This window comes from Hypomesus transpacificus, chromosome 14, assembly GCF_021917145.1.
Source record: "Hypomesus transpacificus isolate Combined female chromosome 14, fHypTra1, whole genome shotgun sequence".
Lineage (NCBI taxonomy): Eukaryota > Metazoa > Chordata > Actinopteri > Osmeriformes > Osmeridae > Hypomesus > Hypomesus transpacificus.
The window spans coordinates 12,502,513-12,525,815 of record NC_061073.1 but is presented as its reverse complement, the minus strand read 5'-3'; the positions used below and the strand labels follow the sequence as shown (position 1 = coordinate 12,525,815).

Sequence of the window (23,303 nt, the reverse complement as noted above, 5' to 3'; positions counted from 1 at the left end):
TCTAAGCTTGGGTAGGGTGGGAGGGAACAAAATAGGGAAATGCAAGCTGGGAGGCAACAGCGCATGTTTGCAGAATCTGTCGGAGGTTTAGATGTATTTTAACTGATTCCATTTACTCGCCTCCGGCGTAGAGTTGAGAACAATACATTCTTCCGTGAACAATGTATTTCTATTCAGAGCCAATATTGTTTTTTTGTTAGCCAGCGAGTCCAACGAGATAATGGATCTCATTCCTCCGCTTCATTATCGAAGTTGACGTTTTAACCAGTCCTCTTTTGGTAAGAACGATTATGTCAGACTGTCATATCACACTTGGCCTTATGCTGTGCAGTTTATTGATATGCGTCTCTCTCTCTCTCTCTCTCTCTCTCTCTCTCTCTCTCTCTCTCTCTCTCTCTCTCTCTCTGTCTCTCTGTGTGTGTGTGTGTGTCTCTCTCTCTCTCTCTCTGTCTCTCTCTCTCTCTCTCTCTCTCTCTCTCTCTCTCTCTCTCTCTCTCTCTCTCTCTCTCTCTCTCTCTCTCTCTCTCTCTCTGTGTTTCTTTCTGTAGCCTATAATTTTCAATCAGCTACTGTAAATCCGAACTGGTTCATATATTTATAACATCTGTTGTTGCAGCATCGCCCCAGCCTGAGGCTGTATGGCTGTATATCAGACATTATTTTAGTTGACACATGTGAGAGAGGTTGTGTTCAACGTCACATTGATTGCTTAGCACAGAATATTGGTCTGGACTCATAAAAGTAAAAGTTTGGTTGTGCCACCCTGTTTGCCAAAAGGAATAGTCAGATTATGTGTAAAATGTGAACCTGCTATGACCAAACGTATCCTTCTTTAGCTGTTCTGCATGTCTGGTATCTAATGCCCATTGGAATCTCAGCAGTGAAATTCAAGGTCACCTGGCTAGCCAACCAGTTGGAATGTAGCACGATCCAAAGTTCTATGGATTTTCCATGCTTAGTTTCTAAGTAGCTCAACGGCACAGCATACGATTTGTGTGTCTTGAATGGCATTCTTTCTTTCCCTTTGTCTGCACTTGTACTGTAACTGTGGTTTTGTTTTTGTGGGAAATGATCTTTTGGCAATCTCAAGCCGGGGTGGGGTTGTCACATGAGAAGATAAACAAAAGAGTTATGTCAGACAATATGATGATGGTGAACAATGGCCTTTGTCCTGGTGACTGATATCCATGGGAAAACAGTTTTTCCCTGTAGCTTGTATGCCATACAACACCCCCTATTATAGCGTGACATTGAGTGACAGCACCGATACAGCTGTAAATATGAGAAATGAGAAAGTGTGACGATGCAGTGCTGTGTTTAGGGGCAGTTGCTCTTGGTGACTGCTGGTATGGTAGACTCCCTCTTCCAGGTAGTGTTGTCCGAGATGAATCCCTTGTCTCCGAGATCCGCCTGGCTCAGTCCCACCTGCCAGCTGCTTCTCAGACACATCATCAAAGATTCAGCACACACGGCTAAAGAAAGCTAAGGTGTCCTGCAGGTGTGTGTGTGTTTATGCCTGTGTGTGTGCTGTTGTATGCCTCTGTGGATGTGATGAGCACTGTTCCGCTCTCTGACCATTGTCTCTATCTGGGGGGGGGAGTCAGTAGTCCTGCTCTACTGTGTGTGTGTGTGTGTGTGTGTGTGTGTGTGTGTGTGAGCAGGAGACAAATATTTTGTGTGTGTGTCTGTGAGAGAGAGAGAAAGAGAGCAGTCCCGAGCCTTCATGGATGGCGCGTAGAGTGAGACAGGACCCAGAGTATCAATTCAGCTCTGCATGACCTCCCCGGCAGCATCAACACTAGCCTGGACCGTTTCCGCAGCGTTGTCAGGTCTCCCCGGTACAGTATCCCTTCGCCTACCTGGAGCAGTAACGTGTCGCCGACAGCTCAGCGGATCGCAGATCTGGGCCGTCAGAGGGATCGTTTACTGCTGCTGATCGGCAGAATTACCAGCGGTCAAGTCAGAGGGCCACTTCCATGTTGTTTTATGGAGGCTTTAAAACCATAATGAAAACGGCTAGCCTGGTGGCTCCAACTCACAACCCCCCCCCCCCCCTCCCTCCCTCTCAAGTGATTAGGGGAGGGAGGAAAGGAAGCAATGAGCGGGGGGGGAGGGGGAGGGAGTGCCTGTCAGGGAGGAGGAGGCCAGGCCCATACACGGTAGAATAAAGAGGAACTGATAGGAATCCTGCACTGTCTTTTGGATCCTCTTCCTCTCCATCTGCCTCTGAGCTGTTGGTGAGCCGAGGGAAGCACTGTCGCCCGTGCCTTCATAGACCTGCGCAATTAGGGTGAGTGTTCCAGGCCTTGACTTCCTGATGGGCTCGATGTTTGCCACATCGCATACCTCCTCTAAAAGGTTGCCTCTGAGTTCTCATGGAACAGGCGAGGTTTTCTCTCTGCTGAAATGGCCATTGGGTTTTTTTTCCCCGTTGCGCCGCTCCGTTCGAGGGAGAAAGCTTTTGTATAGGGTTTCAGGAAATTACATCCTTGGGAATTGATGTCAGGTTTCGTTCAGGTCCGTCATTAACTGGACACGGAAGGAACAGCTATTACCGATAATCAGCTGCTGTGTAATTTCAGGATAGCAGGTAGGTGAGTGACCTGCTTTCCCAGCGCTCGGCAGCCGCTGCTTATTTGAATCCACTAATGAGTGCGTCAGTGAACCCAGCATCACAACCGAGGGTCGGTCTAATGGCCTTGATGTGCGGGCCACAGCTCTCGGGGGTCGATGTGTTCGGTAAGAGTGTCGTACTTGGCAGACTCTCTTTGTTTATCGAGTCGTGTGGTCCCTCGTTGCATTTCAAGTCAAGTTTGTAGTTGTGAGCTTGCTCCTTTATGCAGTGTTTCGTGTGCGTGTGTGTGTGTGTGTGTGTGGTGGTCTGGAGACTAAATGTTTGAGATCTCTCTCCCGTTCTTTTTCGTCTCCTCCCTCCACTTTCTCGTCCTCCCTCTCTCACGTCTGCCCTCCCTGCCTCTCTTTATCTCTCTTTCTCTCTCCCTCTCTCAAACCATCCCTCTCCCTCCCTCCCCACTCTCTCCCTATTTCTCTCTCCCTACATCTCTCTCCCCCTCCCCGCTCCGTGTGTCAGTCAGAACCCCCCCCCCCCCCCTCTCTCAGCCCGGTGCACCATCTCCATTTCTGGGTCTAATGAGCTGAGGAAGACTGCTCCCCATGCAGGGTGACAGACCTGCTTGGGTGGGCCCCCTCCTGCCTCCCTCCCGCTGCTAGCAAAAACACCCTCCCTCCGAAATGCGCGTGTGGGAGTCAGGGAGAGACCAGGGTGCCTGCTTCGACTTCTCCTCATCCCCTCACGACTGCATATCACATAGATATCCTCCCAATTAACGATGCAACGTTTTCAAACCGTTTGTCAAGTCAAGCTGTGGGGAAAGTTTCGACCGGATTCGATTTTTGAATGGCCCCTGTGTCGTTCCCACAACTCAGTCCGCTCTCCATAAGAAGCTGAATTGATATGTTGCCCCTCGGCTGGTGGAGACGAGATGGCCCGAGCGGCCTGCCTCGTCTGCCTGTGCCCTGTCGGCCTGGCGCTGCCTCGGACGCCTCTCCTGGCACCTGGACAGAACTGGTCTCGAGGGAAAGCCAAGAGCTGCTCTGCTTTTAGATACTGCAGCCTCGACATAAAATCACCACTCAAGTCACCCGCCGCTTCTTTCACGAGCATGCACGCACGCACGCACCACAGCTAAGCTCAAGCTGTCAAAAGGAGCACCCGGGCTCCACTCCGCAGCCCAGCTCAGCTGGAGCCCTATCTCCAACCACCACCACCACCACCACCAGTCTTCTTTTAACTTCCTCTGTTCTCTCTCTCTGTCTCTCCTCACTCCTCTCTCATCTGTCTCTCTTCTTGTCCTCTTCTCTCCCTCTCTTTCTCTCTTGCTCTCTCTCTCTCTTTTTTTCATTCCCTCCCGAGTGTGTGAAGATTGGCCCCAAGGAGGAACAGAGCCGTCCTTTGGCAGCTTAGTCTACCTAGTACGTTCCACAATCAAGTCTTCATTAGCGGCGGAAGCTGGAGAGCGAGTCAGAAGAGGAACTTAAGAAAGTGTTCCTTCTCAGGGCCTGGTTTCCTCTTTCGTTCCTGGGTCGTTTTGCTGGCCTTTTCACGATTAAAACCTCTGGTTTAATGTGTGGAGACACACCGGGTAGCACTGAGGGATTAACTAAAGAGTGTGTGTGGGTGGGTTTAAATGTCTGTGTGCATTCTGGCAGCCATGCCCCAGCGTGACACGGTGCCCTCTGCCCTCCAGGTCACCGCCCTGCCCTGCCGCAGTGAGGGAGAGCTGGCCCGCAACGCGCCGGCCGAGCGCTGAGACAGAGGGAGACCAGACAGACGGGCTGACGGAGGGCTCGTCGCCCCTGCTCTCCTGGTCATGGAGGCCCAGCTAGTCCTGCTGCAGCTGGGGGCGGCCCTGGTCCTCCTGACCACGGTGCCGCAGACGAACGCGGCCGGCCAGGTCTACACCAACACCTGGGCCGTTCGCATCCAGGGCGGCCCCGAGCAGGCCGACCTCGTCGCCAGGAAGCACGGCTTCGTCAACCACGGCAATGTAGGTTAGCAGGGAGGTGTGTGTGTGTTCAGGTTTTACTATTCTTGTGAGAACCTGAAGTCCCCACAAGTTAGGAGAAAAATCTAAGGAATGACAACATTTTCCTGGTCCACACAACTGTCTATTTCGTTTTTTTTTTAAGGAGGGTTAGGATTAGTTGTTATAATTAGATTTAGTGGTTACAGTTAGGGTGAAGGGGATAGCACGCTTTTGAATGGGCGTGAATCGTAGGTCCTCACAAGTATAGGAAAACAAACGTGCATGCGTGTGTCGGTATGCTTCATGTGCCTCCGCGCGTGCGTTTGTGTGGGGGGAATATCTGTGCGACCATATGTGGGGGCGAATCCCTGTTGGGTGTCTTTTAAGCCTTTCCATGTTTGTGCGTGAGCAGTGGCAAAGCTTCGAGCTGCCCGCTAGCTCTCGTCTGTCTCCCATGGTTTGTGTGTAATTGGGGCATAATGTACTGTATGTGCCTGGCTCCAGTCTGCAGTCTGTGGGGCTGGGTGGGCCTCCGGAGGGAGGGCCAGGCCCCCACTGTTTACTCAGGGATATATTTGAAACGGGAAGAAGAACCGGCGGTTATTTTGGGGCTTTTACAGTAAGTCACCAGCCTATTTGCAACACGCCAGGGAGCGTTTAGGGAGAGGAGACGAGCTGGTTTGAGAGCGCCTTTAACTGCGTCCTCATTCTTCATGTTGTGATGAAAGAGAGAGACAGACAGACAGACACAGACAGACACAGATAGACACAGAGAGACAGAGGGAGCCAGAGAGAGAGACGGAGAGTGATTACCATCAGAGAGAGAGAGGGAGAGAAAGAGAGAGGGAGAGAGAGGGAGAGAGAGGGAGAGAGAGAGAGAGGGAGGGACGGACGGAGAGTGATTACCATCAGAGAGAGAGAGAGAGAGAGAGAAAGAGAGACTGCTGAGACAGACCATTAGGCAACATGTTTTCTCTTCTAGATAAACATCATTCCAGTAGCCCTGGCTGCGTGAGTCTTTCCCTCTGTCTGATTGTGGTTTCCTGTTGACCTGCTCCTCCCCAGAGCCATCCCTCCATCAGTATACTCCACAGACTGGCTCACTTCACACACGAGCCTATGTCTGTGTGGAGCCAGCTTGCCTTCACACCCCAGTAAACACCCAAACATACATGCGTGGGAGGTGCGGAACGCCCCACTCCCCCCCCCCCCCCCCTCAAGTCCCTTTTTTGGGCGGCGGGGGGGAGAGAGGACTTTTGTATGCGGGTTTCGAAAATTAATTCAGGCTTAACTTCTTCATTTTATTTTTTCGATCAATGTTGCGGCCTTGTTTGCCTCTTGTTGTTTTTCCTCTTGTTATCCCCGCCGAGCCCAGCGACCCTGTTGTTTAAGACGGCAGTCGAGGGGCTCTCCTCGTCAAGCCCCTCACAGTAATCTGGTCTGCGCGCATTGTTCTCCTGTCGAGTTTCTCTCCTTCGGCTCGATAAGAGTCATCGTATATTAATCAGGGGGTGTTGTGTGGGTGCTTCTGTGAACATATTGTACTGCAAAGCAAGGAGCTATTTTGCACAAGGAACCGGCTTTTATGTATAACTGGCACTTATAACAGGCACGGGGGGGGGGGGGGGGGGGGGTCCACTTTTGCCATAGTTTAATCGGTTCTGATAAACAAGTCAGCTCTGAAATCTTCTCGGAGACAAAGTGCATTAGTGTGCATGCTGGCAATGGAACACACAGAAGCAATGCGAACGTGAATGGAGGTGATGGGTGCACAGGTGGTAGTCAGGTGGCTGAGCAGTTAGGGAATCGGGCTAGTAATCAGAAGGTTGCTGGTTCGTGCAAAAATGACGTTGTGCCTTTGGGTACGAAACTTCACCTTACTTGCCTCAGGGAAATGTCCCTGTACTTGGTGTAAGTCGCTCTGGATAAGCGCGTCTGCTAAATGACTAAATGTAATGTAAATGATGGGGGACATTGTACATGACTGTCACTTAGCAATCTCTCTGCTTCTCCAGATGTGACTTTCTTTCTCGTTTTTTTCTACCCCTTGGAAAAGTCTCGAGTAAAAAGAAATATCACTTACACCCAGTATCGTGATACATATTGTATCGTGAGTGTATCGGTACACCACTAGTGGTGGATAATACATGTGGAAAATGGATAATAATGGGCGATGGATATTGGGTGGTGGATGGTGGATGCCATATGTTAGACAGTCTTCTTCAACCAGGGGATTTGAGAGTGAACAGGAGCGCATCATTCTGTCATGGTTGCTGTTACTAACATGACTTCCTGATGACATCCGGTAGCATGACAATATGCAGTTTGAAAACCTGATATAGATCCTCAAAAGCTAGACATCATGCCGAGATCCCAAGAAATTCAGGGACACATGAGTACTTGAGATTTATCAGTCTGGCAAAGGTTGTAAAGCCATTTCTAAAGCTTTGGGACTCCAGCGAACCACTGTAAGAGCCATTTTCCACAAACGGCGAAAACATGGAACAGTGGTGAACCTTCCCAGGAGTGGCCAGCCGAACAAAATGACCCCAAGAGCGCAGCGACGACTCATCCAAGAGGTCACAAAAGACCCCACAATAACAAAGAACTTCAGGCCTCACTTGCCTCAGTTAAGGTCAGTGTTCATAAGAAAGAGACTGGGCAGAAATGGCCTGCATGGCAGAGTTCCAAGACGAAAACCACTGCTGAGCAAAAAGAACATTAACACTCGTCCCATTTTTGCCCGAAAACATCTTGATGATCCCCAAGACTTACTGCGGATTGACGTGACAAAAGTTGAACTTTTTGGAAGGTGCGTGTCCCAATACATCTGGCGTAATAGAAACACTGGATTTCAGAAAAAGAACATCATACCAACAGTAAAATCTGGTGGTGGAAGTGTCATGGTCTGGGGCTGTTTTGCTGCTTCAGGACCTGGAAGACTTGCTGTGAGAAATGGAACCATGAATTCTGCTGTCTACCAAAAAATCCTGAAGGAGAATGTCCGGCCATCTGTTTGTGACCTCAAGCTGAGGCGAACTTGGGTTCTGCTGCAGGACAATGATCCTAAACACACCAGCAAGTCCACCTCTGAATGGCTGAAGAAAAACAATGTGAAGACTTTGGAGTGGCCTAGTCAAAGTCCTGACCTGAATCCTATTGAGATGCTGTGGCATGACCTTAAAAAGGCAGTTCATGCTCGAAAACCTTCCAATGTGGCTGAATTGCAACAATTCTGCAAAGACGAGTGGGCCAAAATTCCTCCAGAGCGCTGTAAAAGACTCATTGCAAGTTATCGCAAACGCTTGATTGCAGTTGGTGTTGCTAAGGGTGGCCCAACCAGTTATTAGGTTTTAGGGGGCAATCCCTTTTTCATACAGGGCCATTTAGGTTCGGATTTTGGTTTCCCTTAATAATAAAAACCTTCATTTAAAAACGGCATTTTGTGTTTACTTGCGTTGTTTATCATATATTTACATTTGTTTGAAGATCTGAAACATTGAAGTGTGACAAACAAGCCAAAAAATAAGAAATCTGGAAGGGGGGCAAACCCTTTTTCACACCCCTGTATCTGAGACACAGGCATGTAGATATACCATGCACCACAGGCGGTACAGTAAACTAATGAGATGAATCCCAGTGGAGAGGAAGAGAATACTAAGGAGAGGAGTCGAAGTGAGATGAGCGTCGAAGGATGGAGAGCGTGAGTAAAGGGGGAGAGAGGGAGGGAGTGAGTGGGAGAACCTGGCAAGTGAGGAAGAGTGGGAAAGAGAAGGAGGGAAAGAGAGAGAGAGAGAGAGAGAGAGAGAGAGAGGGGGGGGGGGGGGGAGAGAGGGGGAGATGAACAAGGTCTAAAAATGACTCGTGTGTGAGAATGTGAGAGAGGAGCCGGGGATGTTGCGCTGCACATAGTCAACCAGGGTGTAGTAGGGGTTTACTGTAAGTAGGTGAAAATCCCCAGTCATCTATCTGAGTCCCCGCCACAATAAGCAACCATCCAGACTGCGCACTGGAAGTGTAGGGAAAGAGAGGGCTGGTGAAGAGGGGGGGTATGGCCTACATAGGCAGCCCTTGGCGTCTCTCTGCCCTACGCAATAGGTTATATGAGGAAAAGGTTACAGGAAACGCTGTGTCCTGGGGCTGTTTGAGCTTAGTCATATTTCCCTCCTTCCCTCCTCTCCACTGGTTGGTTCTTTGCTGGGTGCACCGTGGGAATGTCATTCGTCAGGAGTTTGTTCACTTTTCTCATCAAAAGGAATCCGACGTGATCACTCGCTCATCGTGTTTCGAACGATTTGCTTCGTCGTCGTGCCAAGCGTTTTATGGTTAGCAGGGATTCGATGGTGTGCTCGCGTGTGTTGCGTGTTTGTGCTGTGGGCAGATCTCTGTGGAGCCCAGGTGTCAATGTCATGTGTGGTTCCTGTTTCGTGGAGCCAAGTTCTGTGGGAGGTGGTCAGGCTGACTCACCCTATGTTGACAATAGAGAAAATGCCACAAGTCTTCTCCTTCCTTCCTTCCTTCCTTCCTTCCTTCCTTCCTTCCTTCCTTCCTTCCTTCCTTCCTTCCTTCCTTTCTTCCTCTTTTTTGCTTCCTTCTCCATCTCACTGTGCCTGTCTCTTTTGCTGTCTGTCCCTTGCGCTCTCTCTCTCTCTCTCTCTCTCTCTCTCTCTCTCTCTCTCTCTCTCTGTGTGTGCCCTGTCTTTCTCCTCTCTCTCCCTCTGTCTGTCTCTCTCTCTCCGCTTGCTTCAGCTCACAGAGCAGAGCTCCCAGGCTGAACGTAGTCCACAGCTACACAGGCAGGCGCTCCCCTGCCCACTCATCCTATTCCTGGGCAGTGGTAGCACACCACGGAGGGTAGAATGTAATGGGCTGTAATGTCACTGACCATCACTCTGCAGGATGGAGCACTGCCTCAGTGCACACACACACACAGATACAGACAGACACGGACATATGCACTACACACAGACACAAAAACAGCACTGAGAATCTCGCACACGCTCACGCCTACCCATTTCACACTTTATGATCTTCATTCTTTTATGCTCAGCAGACAGTGAACACACCCACACACACAGATACAAAGACCCACGTACTCACACGCACTTTGACAGATTCTAAAAGCATTATCCTGTACCTGTGGTACTAATACCTGCAAGTTGAGCTGTTCTGCAGGGCTGGCGAGTACAGTGGGGAACAAACGGTTGTGTCTTTAATAAAACCCATTTGCAAAATGATTAAGGGATGAGAGCTTGTAGGAGCATGCGTCGCTGCATCAGAGATGAAGTCCTCCTTCAGTGAGTCGAAAATCTTCAGTTGCTCTTCTTTCTTCCTCCCCTTACCAACCTCTCCCTTCAAAGTCTTTCCATGGCATCCTGTTCGTCCTTCTGCCTCTCCCCTGCGTGTTTGTGTGTCCTCGTGTGTGTGTGTTCCTCTCTGTCTGTCCTCGTGTGTGTCCGTCTGTCTGTGTGTGCGTTTGCGTGTGTGTGTCTCTCTGTCCTCGTGTGTGCGTCTGCCTGTCTGTCCGTGCGCGTGTGTGTGTGTGTGTGTGTAACGTTGTGTGTCTGTCTAATCTAAGTGTGGAGCCCTCTCTCTCTCGTGTTCATCACAGCTGAACACCAAAGCCCTCGCGCTCGGCAGACGCCTGGCACCGTCCCTCCACGCCTTTCAGCGCCATGGCACCACGTTGCCATGGCGAGCAGTGCCAGCACATTATTTTCAGCATGTTTAGCCTGACAGGGGGATTGGCTTTCAGCTCATTGTTAACCTGCCTGCCTTCTGTCATCTCTGCATCCACCCACCCTGTAGATCTGCGGTAGCCTCGCACCTTTTTGACTTCACTGGTACACACGCCCGCCTTGAAGGGCCTCTTCTCTTTCACGTCCTTCCTTATTTCCTTCCTTCCATCTTTCCTTGAGTCCTTCCTCCTTTCCTCTCTTCCGTCCGTCCTTTCCCGAAAGCCTCCCTGAGCCCCTCCCTTCTTCCAGCTGATCCGCTCTCACCCTCTCACTCCTTCTCTCTCAGTCTCTAACCCTACGTCCCCTCTCCCCCTCCTATGTCTGCCCCTTCCCCTCTCTCCCCTTGTCCTCCACTGTCCTCTCTCCCCGTTTCTCCTGGTCTCTCTCCTTTCCTCCTCTCTTCCCTTCTTTTTGCTCCCCTTCCCACCCCCTCCCTCCTTGGACCTCCAGGCTCCTCCCCTGCTCTGTGCTTGCTGGTCTCCAGCACCTCCAGGCTCCTCCCCTGCTCTGTGCTTGCTGGTCTCCAGCACCTCCAGGCTCTTCCCCTGCTCTGTGCTTGCTGGTCTCCAGCACCTCCAGGCTCCTCCCCTGCTCTGTGCTTGCTGGTCTCCAGCATCTCCAGGCTCCTCCCCTGCTCTGTGCTTGCTGGTCTCCAGCATCTCCAGGCTCCTCCCCTGCTCTGTGCTTGCTGGTCTCCAGCATCTCCAGGCTCCTCCCCTGCTCTGTGCTTGCTGGTCTCCAGCACCTCCAGGCTCCTCCCCTGGTCTGTGCTTGCTGGTCTCCAGCACCTCCAGGCTCCTCCCCTGCTCTGTGCTTGCTGGTCTCCAGCACCTCCAGGCTCCTCTCCTGCTCTGTGCTTGCTGGTCTCCAGCACCTCCAGGCTCCTCTCCTGCTCTGTGCTTGCTGGTCTCCAGCCCCTCCAGGCTCCTCCCCTGCTCTGTGCTTGCTGGTCTCCAGCATCTCCAGGCTCCTCCCCTGCTCTGTGCTTGCTGGTCTCCAGCATCTCCAGGCTCCTCCCCTGCTCTGTGCTTGCTGGTCTCCAGCACCTCCAGGCTCCTCCCCTGGTCTGTGCTTGCTGGTCTCCAGCACCTCCAGGCTCCTCCCCTGCTCTGTGCTTGCTGGTCTCCAGCACCTCCAGGCTCCTCTCCTGCTCTGTGCTTGCTGGTCTCCAGCATCTCCAGGCTCCTCTCCTGCTCTGTGCTTGCTGGTCTCCAGCCCCTCCAGGCTCCTCCCCTGCTCTGTGCTTGCTGGTCTTTGTGAGCTTCCCAGGGGTGTCCCAGAGCCGAGCCTCATCGAAATGCACCACCTCATTATAGGAAGCCTGCAGCCTCCCACTTTCACTTGTTTTCAAATGGCTCCAGTAATAGCTTGACGCCAAGCCAGCATTCCAGCAAAACCGTTACTCAAAACGCACTCAAATAGCCATTTCCACAACAGACGGATGGTTTGACCGGGTAGCGCTCCACACGGGGAGCGACTGGAGGTCAGGGCCGCGCCGGTCGGGGGGACGGCGGAGGGGTTGTTGTTATGAGGGCAGCGCCGCCCCGCAGGGTCGACTTACGACCGGTTCAGACCTGTGGCAGATCGATGACGCGGGCGGCCAGCAGGATTAAAGTGATTGGACAGACGTGTTGTTCTGGAGACCTGGGCTAAGTGGGGCGGCGAAGGCCGTCTTCCTTCCTGCTGCTCTCGTTTTTTCTCACTCTCCATTTTCTTTTTTCCTTTCCTCTCCCCCCCCCCCACACTCTCCTGCCTGTCCACTCTTAACCCGAGGCACATTATCGACTCTCGTCGGGCACCGGCTCTAGATGCTCTGCAACCAGATGAAACTCGCTGCAATACGTGTGTTTGAGAGAGAGGGGGAGGTAGGGAGGGGGGGGGGGGGGGGGGGGGGGGAGGGAGGGAGGGGGGGGGGGGGGGGGGGGGGGGGGTGAGCGAGCGAGACTCATTCGGTCCATTCGGCTGCAGGCTAAAATGGCAGCTGTAGCTCTGTGAAACGTCCCTCCATCTTTCGTCCCGCTACACCAAACACCTCATCTGTCATCGGAGCTGAGGCTTCAGATCCAGAGTCTTATTGGAATGACTAATTATCCTGTCCAATATCGAGATAAAATACTTTTCTGCCACTGAATCCAGAACCTCGACCCCCCCCAGACTGGCCCCTTCTCCTCCCAGCCTCACTAACCTTGCTGGGTAGAGCCTGTGCACATCCTCCCGGCTTGGCTTCCGGAGAGTTCTCTCCATCTCTGCCACCGCGCTCCATGCCCTGTCAAACGTAATGCTCACGAGACGCAGCCATGTGTGATTTCCACGCCTCAGTGTAGCGACTTAACGAGCGCGTGAGGAGGACAGGTGGCTCGTGGCAGGTGCGGAAAGCTGCCGCTCCATCTCGCCGCCGCCGACGTTTCCCTCGCTCGTCCTCCTCGGCCCCTCGTTAGGAGAGCGAGCGGGGCTAGCGGGAGGCGAGCAGGTAGCGGCGCGATGCGAAAGTCGCACGCAAAGTCGAAAATATCTAACCTTTTCAGGCTTAAGGGGGAATGCCGAAGTAAAAGGTCTGCCTGGTTCGGCGCGCTCTCTCTCGAAGGGCTCCCGGGAATACGAAGCCGGGTCGATAGCTGCTTGATAGAATCAGGCTGGGGGAGGGGGGGGGGGGGGGGGGGGGGGAGGAGGGGCGGGATATGAAGCTTGAGGCTGTGATAGAGAAAGAGAAGGGGGGGGGGGGGTCTGAGGCTTATTATTGACTCGTTATTGACGGATAGAGCGATGGAGCGTTGTAAAAGCCGAAGGGTGGCCGACACGCACTCACCGCCTCTTTCAAAGGTCCCTGGGTCCCCGGCGGCGCCATGGCAACCCCGGGGTGGTCTCGGTGAGGTGGGCGGCTCGCTCTACTGGAGCCCTGCTTCGTGACAGGCCTGCTCATTCGCGTTTGTTTTTGTGGGAAATTATCCACAAAATGGATTTTCGGAATAAATAATTTCATGACGCCTGCACGCACCGCACGGCTCCGTAGCCGCGCTAATTCGCTGATTGATTGGCGCGCGGGCGTGAGGGACATTGTGGCGAGCGTGCGCGCGTTGCAAGCGCGTTCTCTGCATACTCGCACTGGGGGGCGAGGCGTGCGCGCTTGTGTGGAATTGCGTGTTTACTTGTGTGTTTGTTAGGTGTTAGCGTGTGAGTTCATTCAAACATGCGTGCATACGCGTGTGTGCGTGAGGGGGGGGGGGGGAGGGGGGACAGCTCTCTGTGCTGGTGCCCTAGCAGCTGAATGTAAGTGTCTGCCGCTGTGCGGATGTGAGACGGCCTGAAAGGGTGTGTGTGTGTGTGTGTTGAGGTTTAACTGACTGGACCCTCTCCACTCCATTATGCAGCCTGGTGAAGAACCCATCTCACAAAGCGAGATGCACTCTCACTGCCAATATCTGGCAGCGATGGCTCGACTCCATTTTTCATCGAGTCGTCCATAAAACAAGACTGACGGCTGTGAAGCCGAACACTCTTTTTGACGCTAACAGAAAGGGATGGCCATAGACGACCCTCCAAAGCGCTCTATTTTCAAAGACAAATGTCATGTTGCTTTGAAAAGAGACGCGCGACTTGCGAGACCCACACTGTCTAAATGGGTACCGAGAGACAGAACGCTGAGCCCGTCTCCTGCTCTAGGTTGCCGTGAGCGGGTTCCACTGGTGCAGGAACGCCTTCCTTTTCCTCCCGCCCTCATCCTTCTCCCTCCTTCAACGTCGTCCTGCATCTTCCGTCCCTCCCTTCGTCGCTCCAACTCTCACCGACCCTCCCGTCCTCTCGACCATTCTCCATCAACCCTCCCTCCCTCCTTCCCTCCCTCCATCCTCCTCCGTCCTTCACCACATCTTCCACCGCGGCCCCCACGGGCTCGACCCCGTGCTCTGCGCACGCCTTAGCCACCGTGCCTTACTGACGTGTCTCTGAAGGAGAGAGCCTTTCATCCTCCCTGATGAAAGGAGCTTCGGCAGCATTCTCCAGCATCCGCCACGTGTTTTAAGTGTGCAATTCCCAGGGACTCAGGGCTGTAATGGTAAATGAAAGCCAATGGAGTTGTGCTTGTGACTCCTGCTGTGGATGAGTTAGAGAATACCGTGTGAGCAGAGGGACGTGACCTCACACGGGCGGCCCTGGGTCGACCTCTGTGAGGCTTTTAGACATGACGACGTCCAGCTGCTCCACTCTGCACATTACCTCAGGTACTCCGAGTCCTTTCTGGGACCGAGCCCTTTTTTGGGGACATAGGTTTCACATCCTTTACCTTGCACACTCTCAGACAGAGGGAAAGATCGAGAAGAGAAAACATGTTGCCTAGTGGTCTGTCTCAGCAGTCTCTCTCTCTCTCTCAAACCATCCCTCTCTCTCCCTCCCTCCCCACTCTCTCTCTCCCCTACCTCTCACCCTACATCTCTCTCTCACACACACACACACACCCTCTTTGTTGTCACACTCACGCACATATCCTCCCTCTCCTTCCAGCCCTCATGGGAAGGTCATGTGAGGGCTAGAGCAGGAACTGGCGGGGCCGACATACTCGAGGCACGCAGGGCCACAGTCGGTGCAGCAGGAAGTAGCTTCCTGAAGTTGTTGTTGACCAGCTGAAGTGGACTTCCTCGTTCGGTTTTCTGCGCGAGGCAACATTGTGACAGTCATCCTCGTCTGGGTGTCTGTTGTTTATCTCAATCTCCTTTAGGTCCTTAGAGAGTTGAGCTAACCTACCAAGACTAGACAATCATTAAAAACACAATGTACTGTAAGCCCTGTGCAACACATTATTATTATTATTATTATTAACACACATCTCGGAATGCCCACACACAGACTAAGTTATCAGTCAGGTTATTAATTACTTTTTAAAAACATTTTGGGAGGTTGTTTTTGTGCTTTGAACCCTGCAGTTTCTTTTGTGTGTCCTGTAAAAAAAACTGTTTCGATCCCAGCCTCGGGACAACAATGTCACAGCGCCGCAATTGGAAACGTCGAAGTGAAAAACAACATTTCCATAAATCTAATACTGTTTTTGCGGCGCAATCAAGGTGCCGTGAGTTGGCAGGGTTGTCGGGTTTTGATTAGCCTCGCCTCCTTTTGTTTACATGTGACTCTCTGCTTTGTGTTTACAGAGAAGGTGTACCCTTCGCCCGTGACGTTCTCCAGAATGTTCTCCTTTTTGGCAGGAGCTGCGTTCGTTGTTTGCCGCGCGCCAGAGCCCCGGCAGCGAGCAGCTTAGCGTTTGACCATTTATCATCGTTATGACGACCATCCTGGGACTCTCCTGGAGGCCTCCTCGCAACAGCCTCTGTGCTCTGTGCTCTCCCACGTTTCCCCGCCCCCCCCGCCACACACACACACACACACAGTAAATGTCTGCTACTTCACCTCATATTATTAGCAGCACCCTATATTCATTTCACGGTCCAAGCTCCATGCTGGAGTTTCAGCACTCCCAAGGCCTCCTTTCCCCCGCCCGACTTGAAGATGTAAACAGCCAGCGCGCGCCAGCCGCACAATCACCTCTAATAACAGCCATTTGAGCCGCACGGCTCGCGGTTCCGGCTTCTTGGTCGTGCCTGTCGGCCGTGCGGATGGGAGGGCGGACGCAGGTCCCCTCTGGAGGGCCGTCGGCGGACGGCGTTTCCACGTGTCCCCTGGCGCGCAGATGTGACGGGCGTTCAAATGTCACGACCTTCGCAGCCAGTCCTCTCCTCCCTAAATAGCGCGGCGACAAAGCTCACCTGCCACGGCTGAATGTCATCCCCGATAAGCTCGCCTTTGTAGTCGCTGCCGGTGGGGACGGTGGTGAGATGTAACGGAGGCACACACCGTGTCTGTCTGTGTGTGTGTGTGGGGGGGGGGGGGGGGGTGGGGGGGGGGGGGGGGTTGGTTGTTGTGCGTCAGCGTGGCCACAACTTCCTCAGTGCGGGGCACAGAGCCGGCAGGGGGGGGGTTATTCCAGGATGTGCTAGCTAGGGCTTTGAACACCGCTCCACGTGGCCGACAGCAGCCTCGACCTGTGCACGCGTGTCACGCCCCTCCATGCAGACCAGTGACTGATGGTCTCCTCTTCCTCCTCCTCTTCCCTCTCCTCTTTCCTCTCCTCTTCCCTCTCCTCTTTCCTCTCCTCTCCTCGCCCCCCGTGGGTTGTATATTTTGCGCCCCCCTGTGACACGACACGCGTCCTATTCGGCCCTCTAAGGGAGTTTGACAGTTGGGCTTCGATGGGCTGGTGCAGAGGTGCGATCCACAGTGATCTTAACGCATGGCAGCACAGTGCAGGGAGGTGGATCCGACCATAAGACCTTCGGGAGCCTCCCAGTGCATCACGCAGGCCCGGGCCCAGTAGGAGGAGGAAGGGAGGGAGGGAGGGTTTGGGAGCACTACGGCGGCGAGTGCTGAACGGAAATGAAAACGGATCTCGTTTACCTCAGTTCCCAGCAGGCCGGACTGACCGAGGCAGGGCAGGATGCGTGCCGGCAGCTCCGCTCCTGCCAAGGAGGACCCTGGGAGACGCGGTGCGGGGGGGGGGGTGGTGGTGGGGGGGGGAGGGGCAGTCTGGGCAGTCTGGGCTGGGTGGAACAGCTCCATGAATGATTCATGAGCGGGAGAGAGAGAGAGGTCTCTCACCACCTCTCCACTGTCTGGGGCTGCATGCTGCAGGAGACGGCTGCCCTCCTCGGGGCCTCCCTCACTCGCCCTGCCACTCTGAGCTCCAGGGGGAGGAGGAGGGGGAGGAGGGGTGGGGAGGAGAGGAGAGGAGAGGAGAAGGAGGAGGCGTGGGGAGGAAGAGGAGGAGGAGGGGGGTGGGGGAGCAGGAGGGGATGGAAGGAGGAAGGAGGGGGGTGGATGGGAGGATGAGGGGAGTGAAAGGGATTTGTTTTTACGTCTGTGATGGTGTCTGATGGTGATTGTGTGTGTGTGGCATACCGGGGTTGCTACAGGACGTGCTCCTGCTGCTGTCGACGGCTTCTCATCTCCGTTTCAGCAGCGACATCAAAGTGAAGGACACTTTAGGCCAGACGACGTCTTCCAACTCCCCTCCGAGCGTTTCATCCCTCGCGCACTCCCGCACTCCCTCCCCGCGCGCTAACTACTTCACCCGCACCCACGGAGTGATCGACTGATTGAAGTCTATCAAAAATCAATAGCTTGGCTTTCAAAGTGCAGTGCCATTGATTTTTTACGCAGGCTTGTTTATTTTCTCTGTCCTAACAAGGTATTCTGAGGCACCGAGGGGCTGTGAGGTCGGCTGTTGGCTGTCTGCGGTTGGCTGAGAGAGAGAGGGAGTATATGAGAGAGAGTGTCTGAGAGGACGGGAGAAGGAGAACATGATGATATGAGAGAGTTTGACCGAGGGAGAGAGAGAGCGTGTCAGAGAGAGTTTGACAGACTATGACAGAGAGAGAAATGGGGATGTACGAGAGAGAGTTGGACGGAGTTAGACGGAGCCTCCTCGCGCGGACGGCGTCGTGTTGAGGTGTTCACAGCGTCCGCTCGCTGTCAGGCCTGTCGCGCGTGATGCCACGAGGCTGACATGACACCTCCGGCCTATACGGCAGAGTGCATACGGGACGAAGAACAGCTTTACCACAGCCTGTCAAGACTACCATTTTGAATGAAGCAAATGCAAAGGTTGTTGTTTAATTCCCGTGTCACGAGGTGACCAGTTGATTCACGGGTTGCTGACGTCCCCGGTGACTCAGCCGAAGGTTTTGTGATTGCACCTTTCATCTTCGCGTCTGTTCACTGTGTCCTTGGGACGGGCTTTCAACAGCAGCCCCTTCCTCCCTCCTCTCTCTGTTTCTCTCTCTCTCCCTCCTCTCTCTGTTTCTCTCTTCCTCCACCCTCTCTCTGTTTCTCTCTTCCTCCACCCTCTCTCTGTTTCTCTCTTCCTCCACCCTCTCTCTGTTTCTCTGTTCCTCCACCCTCTCTCTGTTTCTCTCTCTCTCCCTCATCTCTCTGTTTCTCTCTTCCTCCACCCTCTCTCTGTTTCTCTCTCTCTCCCTCCTCTCTCTGTTTCTCTCTTCCTCCACCCTCTCTCTGTTTCTCTCTCTCTCCCTCCTCTCTCTGTTTCTCTCTTCCTCCACCCTCTCTCTGTTTCTCTCTCTCTCCCTCCTCTCTCTGTTTCTCTCTCTCTCCCTCCTCTCTCTGTTTCTCTCTTCCTCCATCCTTTCTCTCTTGTTCCCTGTAGCTCACCTCTCCTTGCCAAGTTTTCTTTTTCTCCATCCGAGAATGTATTAGATTGATCATTTACCATATTCTGCTTTCTGTTTACTCCTCATTCCCGGCTTTTTGTTCCTCACACCAACCAGCGAGAGGACCCCCTGTGGCTACTGTAGCAGTATTCTGTTTTATCTCTTTTTCCTCTCTCGCTCTCTCTCTCTCTCTCGCTCTTGCTCTCTCTCTCTTGCTCTCTCTCCCTCTCCCTCTCTCCCTCTCCCTCTCTCTCTCTCTCTCTCTCTCTCCCCCTCTCTCTCTCTCTCTCTCTCTCTCTCTCCCCCTCCCTCCCTCTCTGTGAGTGTTAGGAGGCGCTACAGTAATGGCCAGACCCCGGCTCTGTGTGTGTCGCGAGATCGGAGGCCTCCAGGCCTCTGTGAAAGTGCGTGGACCTGAGGAGAGAGACAGACCCCCTGCTCAGCAGGGGGGCCCTGTTGTACGCCAGACAGGAAGTTAGTTCAACTCCCTCTGACTCCCATGAATATTCATTGGTCCAGTGATGCGAGGGAGAACTGGGTGTTTACTAATTTGGTTAGCATATTATTCCACCCCAGCGAGGGATTTAAGACTTCAGATTCATCCCAGTGGGAGCACTTTGAATTAAAAAGGCAGAAAGTACATTATTTCTGATCTCTCGCTCTGAGCGGTGTGTGTGTGTGTGTGTGGGGGTGAGACAGTTGGAGATACACGGCAAGTTATCTGTGTAACTGATTTGAATCTACGGTTAGGGATGATTGCGCGTGCGTCTGTGTGTGTGCGTCGATGTTCTGTAAAAGGTCACCTCTGCCCTGTATTTCCCCCCCTGAGAAATCACTGTACGCTTGTCAGAAACTGGGATCTCACATTGGTTTGCATTAACTTAACATCCTTTTAGAAGCACAACGTAGCCCATTTGATACATGGAAATCAGTTACAGACAGCGAACACGCAGGGTTTAAGCCCTTAGATGCAATATATAATTAGCCTCCGTTTGAAAACAAGCCGGCAAGCTTATGTTTCCAAACAAATAATGAGCCTGTAGCCTTAGATGGGACGACAGTGTGGCAGCCTTAACAAATGTCCCAGCCTCTGGGCCCGTATAGCTACACTGCTACATTAACCTAATGTACCTGTTCATTCTCCCTATTGTCTGTTCTGTCACACTTTGTGTGTGCGTGACGGGGGGGGGGGGGACAGGCAGGAGCAGCAAAAAGAGAGCGCACACACACACACATGTAAACAAGCCTAGGGACATGCGCATGCCACAGAGCAACAGCCACCACCTTGTCCCTCCCCTTGATGTGGCGCACGTCCACAGTAAACCCCTGCCTAGCCTCACAACGACCACAAAATCACGGGCAAACAACGACTAACAAACCCACGGGTAAACAACCACCAACGAAACATGGGCAAACTCCACGTGTCTGCCCCTGCTCCTTTATCTGCCACGTCCTGAAGCGCTGTCTATAGGCCTCAGGAACCAACTCGTATGCCCCAAGTAGCCCTACAGCAGACTTTACCGCGACTCCCGAACATAGCCGACGTACCCGCAGACAGCTACAGGTGCAGCCCAGTCACCCGAAGGAAAATGGAGGCAGTATGCCAGCGTCCACCAAGCTTGCTGCCAAGATCGACCAAACAGAATCTTTCAACCGCTTATCACTGACCTCAATCTTATAATGGTCACCGAGCCTCAACAACTGGTCCTTAGTAAACCCTGCCAACAGCTCTTCAGACGGAGCCCCAATAAAGTCCAACATAGTAGCTGTCATATCTACGAACTCCAGGTCGGTCTTCAACCCTAGTCTTCAAAGGCGTTGTGGCGGGTAATTAGGCACTATATAGCCCGCTGGAGAGGAAACAAGGCAACCAGCAAGCTGACGACCCTGTCAAACCACCAAGTGCCCCTGAGACAAATGCTTTTAATTAATACAAAAAAAAATATATATATATATATTTTTTTTTTCCATATTTTAAATCTAAATGTGTTAATTTATCTTCCTAAAACCCACTAGAGGACACTATTTAAAAGGATATTTTCAAAAATGTATTCTGGGGGAACATGCCCCCAGACCCCCCTAGTTTTGCTGGGTCACAGGAAAAATAATAGGTTTTATCTTGGAGCTTAGCCCCCCCGAAGGTGGGAACCTAGATTCGCCCCTGGGTGTGTCCCAGAAGTAGGCCTACCACGCCGCTACGCCTACCAGGGGAACTCTGCAGCACAAACAACAACAAAAAACAGCCAAAAACCCGAATCTCAGCGCATATAAAAAGCAAAAACTAACAAAAACCCAAATCCGTCACATCCGCCAAACACAGCATATACCTGCCGACCAAGGAGATTCGCTTCCAGGGAAGTTTGCTGGTGGATTGAGTTCATGGCCTTAGAGCCAGATCTATATACACATTTAGCATCCAATGGCATTGCAAGGCAATACAATAAGAAATGTAGAAATGTGAAAATATGGTGTTAAAAAAAAAAAATTGGGGGGAAATGTGTTTTTTTAGAGCTAAAGGTGAAGTTGTAATATTACAACAAGGGGTCTTACAGGCTTAAAGGAGAAGAGAGCACCGGGCCCAGGTGTAGCCACTTAACGGCTGAGGAGGAGGAGGCCGTCACAGTGTGTGTGTGTGTGTGCATGTGCGTGCGTGTGTGTGCGCAGCTGTAAAAAGCTAGGAGACAGGGACTAGGAAATGCTACGTGGCAAATCAATGAGCTATGCTGTGGAGTTGACATTTCCTTCTCTGTGACAGAAGACAGTGCCTGTGGTTACTGTGTGTGTGCGTGCGTGCGTGCGTGCAGGCCCACGTGGGTGACATGGCCTGAATTAAAGGTGATGGTGGTTAAAGTGGATTAACGTTATTGCTGCAGCCTCAACCAACAACTAAGGCCAGTGTTTTTCCTTAGGAGAAGAATCTCTGTGTATCCAATAAAGAGGATGTGCGGTTGGCCCAAGGGAATGTACTGGTACCATACCAGACAGCAGCTCGGTCACAGCCAACCTGACCTCTCTGGACTGCCTTCATAAAGCTAGGGCAACACACTTTCTGGTCAACTGCACTGCACACACACACACACACACACATATGCACACACATCATCATAAGCACCCACTGCATTTACATGAACATATGTACACCCTCATTCGTGAAATAGTTTCCAAAAGCTCGGTTCAGAAGTGAAGACTTCTCTTTCAGGCACCGTTGAACTGGAGCCTATTTCTGCGGGCCAATATTGACTGTGTCACAGTCTGAGGTTCAGCCAGTCAGCCAGCCAGCCAGCCAGGCTCCCTGGGGAGAGAGGAGGGTACAGGGTGCTAGGACAGTGAAGGTGACACAGGAACAGGGCCATTTGAGTTGCACATGATTCATACTCCCATCTAGTCCTCCCAGAGGGATGACCCAGTCTGATCCAGACACTCCAGCGGTGAACTCAGACACTCTGCCCCCCCCCCCTCCCCCTCCTCCTCCCCCCCTCCTGTCAGAATAACAGAGAGGGGAGACAGAGAATTCCGCGGAGAATTCTGGCGGATAAGTGAGTCTTCTGCAGAAGGCCTGCGAGATATAGAGGAGTTAGGTGTGGAAGAGAGGAGGGTTGCAGAGAGAGAGAGAGAGAGAGAGATAGAGATGGAAAAAGAGAGAGAGAAGCAAGAAGAGACGTGGAGAGGCACTCTAGCTGGCTCCAGTTTTCTGTGGTTGCCGTTAAATGACCTGCATGACCTTTCCGCCTGACAGGCAGTACCTTCATAAGCGAGGACGATGTCACCAGCTCCTACTCGCCCCGCATTTGCTGCCTCTCTCTTCACCCAGCGCCATTAGCTAGCTCTCTGCACACAGCACCCCAAGCCTCCCTGTGAGGCCCAGGAGGATCATTAAGCCTGCTTACCTGCACGTCACCTGCTGTGCGTCTGTGTGTGTGTGTGTACCGGCCAATTTCCACTCGTCAACAGTGGAGTTTGGCGAGTGGCATGCACGCCTGAACACGCCTTCAACGACTCGACGACTGTCGTAACGGGGACAGGCGCTTGCCCACGCTCACCGTATTGCACGGATCCATTTTCATATCAAACGATTGGCAGCTGTGGGGGCGAGAGAAAGGCTTCGGCGCGCACTTACACACAGCACACCCGACTGGTCTTGGGAACTTGCCGGCCTGTCTCACTGTCTACCTGCCTCCTTGCCTGCCTGCCTGCCAGCCTCTCCACCTGTCTGTCTCCCCCAGTCCCCCACTCTTTGTCTACTTGTCTCCCTGCCTCCCTACATAATCCTACATCTGGCGAGCATCTGTACTCCCTGCCTGCCTGCCTCCCTCCCTGTCTGCCTCCATACAGACTCGTGCATCCCCAGGAGACTCCACCGTCCTGCTGTGTCGGCTGTTCTCCCTCCTCACACGCATCCATCCGCAGCAGGCTGGCCCACTCACCCCCCCCCTCTCCTCCCTCGCTCCGCTGGTCTCGTGAAGGTGAGACGGTCCCCGGTGGCGCGGCGGCACAAATTGAAACGCTTCCCTTTCAAACGGACGCCAGTCTCCCGCGCGAATAGGAGCTCCGCGACCAAGGACGGCATTTCCTTCCTCTCTCCTGACTCATCGTCTCTCTCTCTGTCTCTCTTTCTGTCTGTCTCTGTCTGTCTCTCTCTGTCTGTCTCTCTCTGTCTCTCTCTCTGTCTCTCTCTGTCTCTCTCTGTCTCTCTCTCGACTTCTGCATGCTGGAGTTCACGCTCTGGAGACGTTTCCCCCCCCCCGTCTGTGTCCTCCTCCAGCCTGACCCCGCTGACCAGCCTGAAGGAGACAGCCCTAGCCCGACCCCCT

General features: G+C 52.9%; 1 protein-coding gene across 4 annotated transcripts in view; it reads left to right on the top strand.

The window, feature by feature from the left end:
- The window catches only part of furinb (furin (paired basic amino acid cleaving enzyme) b), a 55,221-nt gene that overhangs the window by 541 nt on the left and 31,377 nt on the right, over positions 1–23,303 (top strand). For 2 of the 4 annotated variants that reach the window (XM_047034462.1, XM_047034458.1), the window contains exon 2: positions 4,269–4,568. In XM_047034462.1, the coding sequence (XP_046890418.1) occupies positions 4,392–4,568 (177 nt within the window). In that variant the 5' untranslated portion in view covers positions 4,269–4,391. Of the gene's footprint in view, positions 1–56; positions 279–2,181; positions 2,291–4,268; positions 4,569–23,303 lie in introns of those variants that run through there. The other 2 variants (XM_047034461.1, XM_047034459.1) reach the window with 2 other exon arrangements.